At 30.3% G+C, this 13,724-nt stretch overlaps 1 protein-coding gene across 1 annotated transcript; it reads right to left on the bottom strand.

The window, feature by feature from the left end:
• Nucleotides 1–829: 829 nt before the first annotated feature.
• Nucleotides 830–5,289, bottom strand: LOC145574704 (uncharacterized). The gene is made up of 4 exons (XM_081632554.1): nucleotides 4,723–5,289; nucleotides 3,297–3,455; nucleotides 2,534–3,193; nucleotides 830–2,222 (listed from the first exon to the last, which is right to left on the bottom strand). Exons 1-4 carry the CDS (start codon nucleotides 5,077–5,079, stop codon nucleotides 1,047–1,049), a joined length of 2,352 nt encoding a protein of 783 aa, XP_081488680.1. The 5' UTR covers nucleotides 5,080–5,289; the 3' UTR covers nucleotides 830–1,046.
• Nucleotides 5,290–13,724: the final 8,435 nt, after the last annotated feature.

Here is a 13,724-nt window from a genome sequence, read left to right as displayed (position 1 = left end):
GATAGGATATAAAATTCACTTTAAACTCTATTTAATGTAATCGCCCGTTGGAAAAATAGCTGTCACATTAGTTCAACCCATATTTAAGAATAAAAGTACATTGAAATTGTTATTTTAGAAATCATGAATGATGACAATCAAATTAGAATATCATAAATAGTATTTTGTATATGTGAATGTGACTATACAATCAGTAAATAGTTTAAGCTGTCACACCATTGCATTTCTGAAATACATGTACTACTTGTATAGTTATATACTATCTACGTTCTTTTTTTTTTTTACACGTTTCTTTTATCACGTGTGTCAATGCATAATGTTAACGATTAACATCTCTAATCATAAACATTGTAAATTTACAACAAGACGATTCAAACAAGATTCCACTTTATTATGTTTTATTGTAGCTATAAATCACAAAAACTAGTCAAATTGTAGTTTGCGAATAGTGCAAAAGTCAGCATGTCAACTAAAAAAACTGGTTGAATTATTATTACCACATATAATAAATGTCTTCTACACATTAATACATTATGTTTAATTAACTCAAGTAAAACATAAGTCAAATTTGCAAGTAGATAACTTTTACTACGTACGAAGTATTTGATATTGGATAACATTTGTCTTTTCATATATGTCAAATTATTACTCCATATAAGCAAATGGAATTGCATCACTTCAAAATTTCAAATTCACCAGAATGAAAGACCAGAAAGACAAAAGCCTCTACTTTTAACTTTTTAACTAAGCTCTAGCATCTGAAAATTTTCACTGAAACAAATAACTGAACTATATAAGAGAAGTGGAAACAAAATTAAAATAAAAACACTTTTATTATCATGTTATAATATGGCATAACAGTTTATCTCTATACTAAGTGCAAAAAATCACCCTGCACTTTTGAGGGCGAAATGCACTCATAATGCCTCCTGTAAGACCTTAAACGTCTGTTTCAAAAAAAGAAAACATGGAGAAAATAAAAAAAACCCTCCAAAAAATTATGAGTTAGAATGGACAATATGTATAATCCCTTCTCAATTTTTTTCCTAAGCAACAGCGACTGTCATCATTGATGCTGGTACGTCAACTGCTACTGGAGCCGGTAAATCGGCCACCATTATTGGTGCTGGTACTTGATCAACTGCCATTGATGCATGTACATCAGCCGCTGTCAAAATTGGAACAACACCTGCTATCTCCGAAGCTATATACTCAGCAGGTGCTGGGAAAAACTGCTGCTTAGTGAAGTTAAACTCTATCTGTAGTCGCTGGTGAATCGGGGCTGAAGACTTCAATCCCTTCTTCATATCAATCTGCAACTCCCTTATTGGAATGGCAGCCAAGAAACTCTTTATGTACTCCTTGCAGGAATCTTTACCTCTGCAATGCACCTTCTCTTCCTCCATCCCTTGTGCACTTTCTGATTCCTGGTCAGACGAAACTTGCTGTTGACCCCTTGATGAAGAAGCCTCCACTATTGCAGACTTTGTTTCAGTGGGCTTTGCATCCTCTGATGATGAAGTTTGACAAGGTAATGTTTCGATGGTAGTATCATGGTTGAATTTGAGAACAAAAGCTTGATTGCAGCCCTCGTAAAGCCTTTCTCCCAATGTGTCAATGATGTAAAAGGCATCCCAGTCAACCCTGAGGATGAAAAAATGGTCATTCCAGCTCACAACATACACCAAAGGTTCACTATTGCAGTTTAGCTCTGATGCAACCCGGAAAATCTCATCCCATATATTGTCAAATGACATGGCACCCTGAAGGAAGCCGAAACACTCCTCTTCTATCCCATCAGGATGAAAAAAACCAACGAAAGATCTCTCTGGGACGACAGAGAGGGGGCGGATTTTAGCTTGAATGACAGTCTCAAGATCAAAGTGCTTGTCAGGAAATTTCTCCCGGTAGTCCTCATTCTCACAGAGATTTCTCCACTGAAGGGAACCTTCTCGAATGAGGCTGTCAAATTCAGATTTTACAGGCATTTCCCTTTGGTTGGAGTGAAGCCAATCAGCAATGACAGCAACCAAAGCAGTGCATGCACTCTCACCAGCTGCCCTTTCACTTCTTTGATCGATTGAAGCAAAAAAGACTTGAGTTTGAAGCTTCAAGCTCCCGTCACGGCTCAGAACCTCCTTTTGCTCCCAGCTACCGACAGCAAAGTTGTCATCCCCAAATTCAGAAATGTATGATGCACTTCCCATCGAACCTTCAAATTGCTGCAATTAATCAAGGATTCACAACCATTATTGTATATTTATGCATTAGTCATGCCCTCCAACCATTTTTCTTGATTCCCCCAATCAGTTAGACTCACAAAGAATTGCAAATTTAGATGAATTGAAGCCACAAGTCCACAACAATACTCAAATCACATAACCATGCACTTAGCACAATTTTGAAAACTTAATGACAGACTTACATACCCAAACATCACAAATTTGTATGCAACTAAGCTAAAACAATAACCACAAAAAAAAAAAAAAAAAAAAAAAAAAAAAAAAAAGAGTGATTTTAGATGGATGCTTACCGCTAAGGATTCATCAGAAAGCTGTCGGCGATAAAAATCAATATCATCTCCGCCTTCTTCACCATAGTCCTTCTTCAGTAATGGCTCTCCTTTGACCTTACGAGATTTAAAGCTCAGCTTTCCTTTCGTCCACGAAATACCAAATTTTGAACTCGGCCTCTGCAATTGCTCTGAAATCGATGTGTCATAATATTGAGCAACAGAGCTGTCTACATGTGGTTTATGTCTGCCGTAATAAACCAAATCATCGTCCTCACAATTGACTCCTAGGTCAAGTGCTCCTCCAGCGAAGTTGGCATGGACTAAAGTGCCATAACTGCAGGATTTTTGAACATCCACATCCTCTTTACTTTCTTCTGATTCACCCTCATCAGTATCGCCAAATGAGTCTGTGTCGAAAGGGTCTGAATCCTCACTTCCAGTAGAGAACTTACTGTCACAACTGCCTTCTCCATTGTATGCCTTCTTCAATTTTCTAGATGAAACAAAATCTGTCAAGCTTTTAACTTTTCTTAGATTTGATTTAAAAGAAGAAGCTTCATCTTTCTTGATCAGATGAGAAGCACCAAAACAAGGCGATAATGGAGCAAACATTATTGGTCTCTGCCCTTCAACTGACAGTTCTCGCACAGATTTCAACTCCATCAAGCTAAGAGAAATCTGTATGCAGCAATAAAACTTGTGAGCATGGTTCACAAACATACCAAAGTACCAAATGCAGCCACATAATTCTAAACCAAGTATATAAAAGAGTGGGGCTTACACAAAGAGAGGGGCTGCAATTGAAACCGCCATGGAGGATAGAAAGAGGAACATTGATGTCAAAATCCTTCACATCTTCTTCCAAAGAAACAAACTCAGCAAGGTTTAATACAGCAGATGCTGTCAACAGAGCCATCTTCTTTGTTCGTTTCTCAGAACCCTAAATTTTAGAAACAGATCAGTAAATCCATTTTAAAAATAAAAATAAAAAAAATAAAAAAAAAATAAATAAATAAATAAAACACTTCTACATATCATTAACATAAAAGAGACAAAGGAAAAAGACAATTAAGCTAAACAACCAACAAAAAACAAGAATAAAAGTAATTCAAGCAACAAATGAATTCTTCAGCTCAAAAATCATACTTCCTCCGTTTTCTTTTACTTGCAACACACCTTTTAGGCACGTAGTTTTAGGAGATGATTAGTGAGGGTAAACGAGCGATTTTATCAATATAATTTTTACACGAAGATTAGAATAGGGTTAAGTATCATTTGTAAAAATTATAATGAATAATTTATCCGTTTACATTATATAAATCCGACTTCAAAACACGTGTCACAAGGCTGTGTTGCAAGTAAAAAGAAACGGAGGAAGTACTTTCTTAGAGTTGAACGAGAATGCCAAACAGGTTCCCACAATATTAACATGCTACGAGTTCAGATACAACCACGACAGCCAAGAAAAACCAATGACTTGAAAATTTAGTCGCCAAAACCTTGAAGAAAGTTATTAGCTTAGCTGAATCAAATAGATATACAACATGACAGCAAGATAACATAACAGTGCATCATCGATCACATTGTCGGAATAAAAACAATAACATCATGGGTCACGAAAGTGCAAAACATTGTAAAATTATAGATTTGTGTATCATCATTGTAAAACAAGTTCACTCAGAAATAAGATTCATGTGCTAAAAACCTTAGCTTAATCAGTCAGTCAGTTCAATCCAATATCCAACCAGTCATAAAACTCAAACCAAAAACATATCTTTTGAATATATCCCTAAAAATCAGCATATGCATTACCAAAAAAAATACCTAACAAAAACAGGATTATTTTTTTTAACGAGGTTTAGTCCAAGAATCAAGGCATATGGATAATTCTAACCCCAAAATTTTAAATTGATCAACAAAAATTCCGATTCTCAATGCAAAATCAACAACCGCACATGATAATCCCATGAAAATAGAAAATAAAAAATAAAAAATAAATAAACAAAAACAAAACATGCAGCTGTCACAAAATCAAACAAAATTTAAAGAATCTATGAAATTCAATACCCACATAATAATCCAAAAAGTCAACTTGAATATATGATCAACATCAACATTTAATCTCAAAGAAGTAATCTTTAAAATCAACATCCATAAATTAAAACAAAAACTAAATAAATAAATTAATATATTAATTGAAAACTTACATAAAAGACCACCAAAGAGACTTCACAAGGATGAAAAACACCCTCAATCTTATCTTTAGACCCACAAAATTGACAAACCCTCGTAAATTCTTCATCCCACTGAACGACACCGTTTTGACCCGATTTTTCTTCCCTTGAAATTAATTTCTTGACACCCTTGTTTTTCAATGATTTAAACCCATTTGATTTAGGGCTTTTCCACTTAATCTCCACCCTAAATTTATAATTTTCATCATCATCTTTCTCTTCTTGAATTAAATTTAACCCTTTAATTGAACCAACCACAATTTTAACCTCAAATTTTCTCGATTGAAGTGGTGGCAACCATGGCCTCCACTTGATCATATTCACAACCATTAACAAAGATTAAAACTTTTACACAAAAAAAATCAAAATTTGCACAATTGGTTCACTTTTCTCAAATGGGTATCTGGAATTTTTGGGAAATTTTTGGTCAAAAAAGAGGATGAGTAATTGGAATTTGAAGAAGTAGAGGGTTAAAGTAGAGTGGATTTTTTTCTTTTTTTTTTTTTTTAAATATAGAATTTATTTTGTTTTAATGTATTTGGGATATGAGGCAGAATATATATAATGGGGTTATGAGTTGACTTTTTAGGGGATTAGAGTGGGTGAAATTGTGAAAATAAAAAATAAAAAAAATTGATGAAAAAAATGTCTTTAAAAAAAAAAAAGTTGAAAGTGAGGGATGATGTGTTTTTGACAAGTAATGATGGTTGTATATTCACATACAAATTCCACTTCCACCACCGATTTGGATACAAATAGGTGGCAAGATTGAGATACAAGGCCGGCACTATTTTACTAAAGCTAAAACATAACGTCTCACTCTTCTTCTTTTTTTATTTTCCATTAACAAATTATTTAGGAAATTTGTGGATAGGATTGTGTGCGACAAGATTTTGAAACTATGTGGAAATTAGTTAGTAGTGTTGTACACATAGAGATTCATAAACACAATATAGAATAACAGATGGTAAAAAGCTGATGACACGATAACATAATAAAATTTTGATAAATTTATTGAATGTGGCTAATTTTTTTTTCATATAACACAACACGAACCGGACATGAAAAAAGCGAATTAGTGTCAAAGGTTTTCGACACGTTTAATTAAATGGGTTAACACAACATGATTGAAGGCATCAATCAAAGCGTCGCATGGTGTGAAATATGATTGACAAACATAAGAAGTGAGATTTGACATTATATGATTAGGGATAAGGGATGAAGTAGGGAGCCGTCAACAAATTTTTTTAAAGAACTTGTAAACCGTTCATAGATTCTACAAAAAGGGACAAAGGCAACCACGAATTTAATCCATGAAAGTTATACCCCATTCACAATCCATAACATTCATAACTGTACTCCATATGGTCACAAACTACAATTGGAGGATCGGGGATGATGGTATGAAGTTGAGTCATTGAGCCAACCTAACTCATATTGGCCTCAATTCGTATTGTGAAATGTACTTTTTTTGCGATTTTGATTGACATACAAACAATATTCAATTTGCTCCAAACTAATATTATTAAGAGGTAACCTAAATCAGTTGTCCAAATTATCATATTAGGCGTGATTTTCATTTACATATTCTTGTTTATTAAACACGCACAAAGCTGATCAAAACAAAATAAAATAAAACGACAAAAATATTAGAAACAACATCATATTATTATTCAAAACATTCAAATCAATATAATCATGACATAGCAAAATAATAATAATAATAATAATAATAATAATAAGCGATTAAATAACATAATCACTTACATTGCACGTGCTCCTTTAAATTGCTAGCTACATTATAAATAAATTGCTAGCTATATCATAAATAAATCGTTAGTAACTTCAAGGAATTATAAATGAAATCGAGAGAGAAGAATAAAGTTTTAAATTTGTCCAAACCCTCGGGAATTTATACTTTCATGCCTTGGTTTAGGTATAAAACCTCGAGTACAGTATGGACTCCTTGAAGCGCTTAGGAGGAAGTGTGTACGATGATCGTGCTTAATGCGTAGTAAAAAGAAATTGTGTTAGGAGGAATCGTGTAAGGATTGGCTGGGAATTGGTTGTCCCGAACTCCTAGAATGAGTCCGGTATTTATAGGCTGGGATGCTGGACAGATGCCCAAAATGGTAAAACAACGTTGTGCCACATTATAGGTGTGTGGTGCTTCGTCACAATGTGCCATGTTATGGTACAAAAGTATTGTGTCATGGTACAAATTTAATTTTTTGGTAAAGGAAAATAATTTTTTACGCGTGAAATATAGAAATGGAAAATATTTGAAATCATTGTACCGTGTTGCAGTACATATCAATTTTTGCTAATTTCCTTTAATTTAGATTTTAGCCCGATTTTCACAAAATACATAATCTTTAGACGACGCTTTATCGCTCAAGATTATTTTCAAGGCTTAGGGTTATGTTTTGGGTTTTGATTTCACGTTTTGGGCTTTGGAAAAATTAGGGTAAATGTTTAGTTGTGGTTTGGGTTAGGAATAAGGATAAGGAGAGGGATCAGTTATTTGCAACGGGGCAAAGAAAAATGGATGGAGGGAATAGTTATACATTAAACTTGTTATGAAACATCATATTAAGTGGTTATAACACCTTCTATATTTACACCTTGAATTACCATTATTGATTGATAAGCAATTTACTCTCACAATATAAGTATTGTAATACTTGTATATAAGACTAAATTGCTCAACAATATTGGTACTTCAAAATGTACATAGAAGGTGTTACATATATATTTTGAAGATTTGAAACAAATATAAGGAACGAGGCAATAAAATATGAACGGTGGCCCGAGGGAATAGTTATACATTAAACTTGTTATGAACCATCATATTTAGTGGTTATAACACCTTCTATATTTACACCTTGTATTACCATTATTGATAAGCAATTTACTCTCACAATTAAAGTATTGTAATACTTACAGATATGATTAAATTGCTCAACAGTATTGTTACTTCAAAATGTACATAAAAGGTGTTTTATGTATATATATATATTTTGAAATTTTGACACAAATATAAGCAACGAGACAAAAAAATATGAACGGAGGGAGTAGTTATACATTAAACTTGTTGTGAAACATCATATTAAGTGGTGATAACACCTTCTATATATATATACCTTGAATTACCATTATTAATAAGCAATTTACCCTCACAATTTAAATATTGTAATACTTGTAGATAAAACTAAATTGCTCAACAATATTGTTATTTCAAAAATGTACATAGAAGGTATTACATATAGATAGAGGTTCCTTAAATAATAATATAGTAAAGATTTTAAACATATGTTAGCTATTGAAATTGTAGATTAGAATTTTAGTAATGACAATTAATGTATATTTGTATGTTGTAACAAACAAATCTCGAAAAGCAAGTTAAAATCTATTATATTTACATTGATACTTTATAATGTTGTTTGAACTAATTAGTGTTCAGACATGGTGTCATAGTTCAAGTATTTTTACACCAAATTGTGCGGCGTGTTCTTGCCTTTCTGGCAACAAGGGCGCAAACCTTGTGCAAAGCAAGAATTGATATCTTAAAGGGGTAATCCTATCACAAGCCCCGATTACTCACACTCCCTCATCAATTACTAAAATATAGATATTCCCCTTGAAATTCCAATGCCCGCTTGTGCTACTTCATGAACACAAGCTTGATTTACGCACAAGGTCTGCGCCCTTGCTACCAAACGGTAAGATGTGTCGCACAATACGGTGTCAAAACACTTGGGCCGTAACATATAGTCGAAACACTAGAAGGGAAGCTATGGGAACAGTTTATCAAAATAAGGTATAATTTTTTTTTTTTTTTTTTGTACATGTAAATTAATGATTATTTCTCACATATTTCAAATCTTAGTTCTCTATTGTTTATAGATTATTTGATTGAGTTATTGTGGAAGACAATACGTTCAATTCTTGATATGATTACTTTTTATCTAATTTTGCTTATAAAATTTTTTAAATTAGACCCAATGCAATTACTTAAAAATATAGTATGTATAGGGTATATAATATGTCATCTTTCTTACTAATTCAATTGCATAATAATTAAATTATATAAAAGAGGTGAGAATAAATTATTAAATAATTAGGATCCAAATGACTTGCCTTTTACCATAATGTACTCCCTTTGATCCATGAAATTCTTCCCCTGCATTAATGACGTGCTATATATAAGTACTCTTATTATAGAAATTAATTAAAGAAATATATACTTCCTCTGTTTTTTTTTTAAGTTGCAACACTTCTCTTTTCACGCTTGCCAATACATGTTTTCAATTATTTGTATCTTTAAGTATTAATATGTAAAAATTATAAACATTTGATATTAATATTGTATAAATCGATACGAATCTAACAAGATCCCACATGACTATATTTTTACTTAAGCATAAATCGTTAAAGCTAGTCAAAGTGAAACAAGTAAATAGTGTAAAAGTCAAACTGTTGTAATATTAAAAAACGGAGGAAGTATAATTTAACCCATGTAAGTATTTACGAGGAAAGATATAGTGTAATACAGAAAGCAGACCTAAAAAATTAGGAAGAATTTCATGAAACAAAGGGAGTACACATATAACCAATATTGAAACTTTAAAAAGTATAATTAAGATTTCAATATAATAATATCAGTTAAAAATAAATTATATATATAATTGATAGTTAAGAATAAATCTAATATTCCGTGTAAAAAAAAAAAAAAAAAAAAAAAAAAAAAAACCTAATGTAAAACGCCTATGTTCTAAGGAGCAACAAAAGTGTACATGCATTTCTAAGTAATCATTTATTAAATTAGTATAATAATTACTCCCTCCGTTTTATAATGTTAGTGTTATATGGAATCAATCACATAAAATAAGAAAAGAAATATATTTGGAATATAACATTAAAGTACAATATAATTCATAATTAGCTTACCTTATTTAACTTTTTAAATTTTTTATTAGGAAAGCACAAGTTATAATTGCATAATTTAAGGTAAAGATTTCCTTACTTAGAGTAATGTCATCAATCCACAACTTATTAATTCCAAAAAAAATCAAGTTATAAATGAAATATATTCAATATGAGTATATCTTTTTGAAACGCCCAAAATAGTATATGGGACTAAGATTATGAAACGGAAGGAGTAATATATTTCCTTTGATTTCATTAAGATAATTTGCGCAACAAAAGGTGATATATAAAAAATAATACTCCGTATTAATAAGATTGAGTGAATATAAATCCTTGGCATTTTACATTGATTGAAGATGAGGCAACACTGAAACAACTTCAACGTATACATGCAAAACAACTAAAGCATACGAGTAATAAAAGACCAATGTGATAGAGGATAAAGGATGCCACTGGTCTTTTATTTGTATTATTATATTAAACTGCATATATGTAATATGATGAAAAATCAACAGGTAATAATTAGTATATTTCTATACTTGCATTGTTTTGTGGTTAAACTTACATTGAAAAAATTATACGGAGCAATGTTAGATATTTGAGGTAGGTTATTAGCCTTGAACCAACGTGTACTGGCCATATCAAAGTCGTGTTTTCTACAATTAGAGTGGAAAAAGATCAACAAGTTGGTCCTGTTAATGTCTCTTGAATTAGGGTTTATGAAAACCTAAATTAAAGTTGAGATGATACATAACAAAACTCTATAATAACATCTCATAAAAAATAAAATAAAAAAAAAATCAAAAATAATATAACTGTGTGCAAACTAAAGTTTATATTTAGTTTTTTTTTTAAAAAAAAAAAGCTTTTAAACCTCATTTACCTGATTTGTTTTTCTTAACAATAAGAGTATAAATCCAAGTCAAGATACGATTGCAAATTCATTAAAGAAGAGGCATACAATATGATGACGTAAACTTAATTTTTAAACGGATACATAATATTATGAGTATACACCTAATACGAAAGGCAACATAATCTAGGCTAGAGCAAAAATGTAGGCTAGAGCAAAAATGTTTGCCAACCCAAACATTAATTTATAAACTAAGTTTGGCATACCTTCAGAGAACATTGAAAATTGTGCTCTCATGTTGGATATGCTAAAATTAATTCTTTATGTGCCAAAATTAATCATTTATCGTTAATATTTTAATCATTAAAAAGTTGTCCAAAAATCTTATCCCACAACACACTTCCTTTTCGTCATCCTTGAGATTAGCTATGATTCGATAAATTTTAAAACTAAGATTGTACTTAATAAGGCGCGAAGTAATTTGTTTTACTGATTTGTTTATTTAACTACGGAGTATCATATAGAAGTCTTTGAAACATCATCTTACTAAACTTGCCCTCCTTAGCAAATGGGTATAATATCAAGTCATCCAAGATATAATTGCATTTTAACTAATTAAACAATCAGCTAGATGACATAAATTAGATGACAAAATATATTCATGAATTTGCATGCTTCTATATATATGTAAATACATAGGCTTATTATCATGAATTCATGACTATATATTGTTCTAAGGCAAGGTGTATCAACAAAACCTAACCAATGTACACCTTGTTGACTTGTAAATACATAGGCTTATTGACTTGTAAAACAGTCAGAGAGACGAGTCCCTAAAATGAATAGGGTTCAAGAAAATCAAATCCGAGATAAAAAAAATGATATATATTGGTTTAATCTTTTTTATTCAGTTGTCAAATACAAAGTAAAATAAATTCTATAAAATGTGTTTGACCTTATACTTCTATAGTTCTATGATAAATAAAAAAAAATAAAAAAATAAAAAAATTAATATATATATATATATATATAAACTCCCTAAAGAAACAACTAAATGACATAATAAATTAGATTTCATATATACATTATACATAATAAGTGCATTATTTTATAATTATACATGTACACCTAAATAAACGAATATCCTTAAAAACGACCAACAATGTAACACGTTTAATTCCTACATGTACGTGTAATTTTAGCTCAATTCTAGCGCTTAGCTAAAGCGCACCAAGCTTATCATGACTATATACAAGTCTCCAATATAAGTTGGCCTCAAAACACACTTTTTATTTATTTATTTATTTTTTTTTTTGTCATATATCCATTAAAGAAAATTGGGGTTCAAACAAATCTAAAAATGAGAGGAAAACTACATTACAAAAGCTTAAAATATTATGTTTATTCAATTACCAATTATAAAGAAAACTCTATTAAATTGTGTTTACCTAAAATTTTCTAATTAATTAGCAAATAATTATTGCATATTTCACTAAAAAGAACAACAAATTAAATAAAATGTAAATTAGATTTAAAAATGAATACATATTCACATACTTTTCATGTCGTAATAGAAAAAATAAAATCAAAAGACAAATAACATATGTAAATGACTTTTAATAGCGTTGAAGCATAGTCATACCAGATCAAGATTGATGAATGGTGAACTTGTAATCAAGATCAAAATCCCAAGAACAAAAACGGTTTCAGAGGTAATAAAAATATGGTCATAATCTCTTACAAGTAATTTTAATGCCACCAAACTGAATAAAATTGGTATGGCTCTTTGAAACCATATGTTTAATACTTTTATTTACTGGTGATGTAATACTTCATCTTCCCATCAAATAGTATTAAGACAAACTGGAAAAAAAAATTAGAGAAAGAAAATTTTCTAATAAGTAAATAAGAGCTGGATAGTCTAAGTTAGGAAAATTTGGAAACAAAAATAATATGAATCATAAATTATTTGTTTCCATATGGAAAATTTGTCAAACATAAGCAAATCTTTGCTCGGTCTTCTCAAAATAAGCAAACTTTTTTATTAACCCAAAGTAAGTTGACCTTTATTGGGTATTTTCTTTAAATAAGTCAGATGACCTACAACCTACCAAATAGGCCACTTTTTTTTTCCTAATTCTAATTAATTTTTTTCTTATTTTATATTTTGATGATTAATTAAATTGTATTAAGAAAAGAAAAAAAAAACCCCACCGCATACCAGCGCTCCACCCCCATCCCGGTGGCAACCACCGCACAAACCACATCCCTCGGAGGTATCTAAAAAATTAAAGTTTATATATATATATATATATATATATATATATATATATAATCTTGAAAAAGTTTTTTTTTTAAAAAAAAATTTACAAAATTTTAAAAATTAATTAAAGTAATACATTTTAATTAAATTTTTTAAAAATTGGCCAACCACACAATGACATGTGGCATAAGCAACCCAAACAATCGGTTATACTTAAAAGAAACCGGTCATGACTTATTTTGAGAAAATACCCCATAAAGGTCAACTTATTCTGGATTAATCAAAAGGTTTGCTTATTTTGAAAAGATCGAGCAAAGGTTTGCTTATTTTTGATAAATTTTCCTTTCCAAATTCAAGTGATTCACCCTAATAAATGGTAGTATTATAGAGTGCTAATACAATACGAATAATATGTTTCGTGGCAATCTTTAAGGAACCAAGCAAACATTTAAGGCCTTGTTTTCTTTAACTTATTTTTCCTGAATTGAATTTTTTTTAGAAGTTTAATTATTTTTGTCGAATTTAAATTATATTTATTAAACTTAAATTAAATTTACTGATTTTTTTGTTACATTTGTTCTTTAAAGTTATTGATTTATATTGACTAAAAATTTAGTTACTGAACTCAACTTATTCTTGCTAAACTTAAGGCCATGTTCTCTTCACCTTTTAAAAAAAAATAATATGTAGTTAAAATAATTTCAGTTTAGGAACAATAACTTTTAATTTGTAAAAAGCAGTAACTTTTAAGATCAAATAAAAATAATTTTTAATTGGTAAAACTTATTTCTTTAAGGAATAATAATTTTAGCTCAGCAAAATTAATTTCATTTATGTTAGTAAAATAATTTTAGTTCAGCAAAAAAACAAGCTAGGTGAAGATAATAGAGATTTACTAATTTTACTGGTTAAGTTTTTCATAGATTAAAT

This window comes from Chenopodium album, chromosome 13 (assembly GCF_948465745.1).
Source record: "Chenopodium album chromosome 13, dcCheAlbu1.1, whole genome shotgun sequence".
NCBI lineage: Eukaryota > Viridiplantae > Streptophyta > Magnoliopsida > Caryophyllales > Amaranthaceae > Chenopodium > Chenopodium album.
The sequence above is the reverse complement of the archived record's forward strand: the minus strand, read 5'-3'. Positions and strand labels throughout refer to the sequence as shown.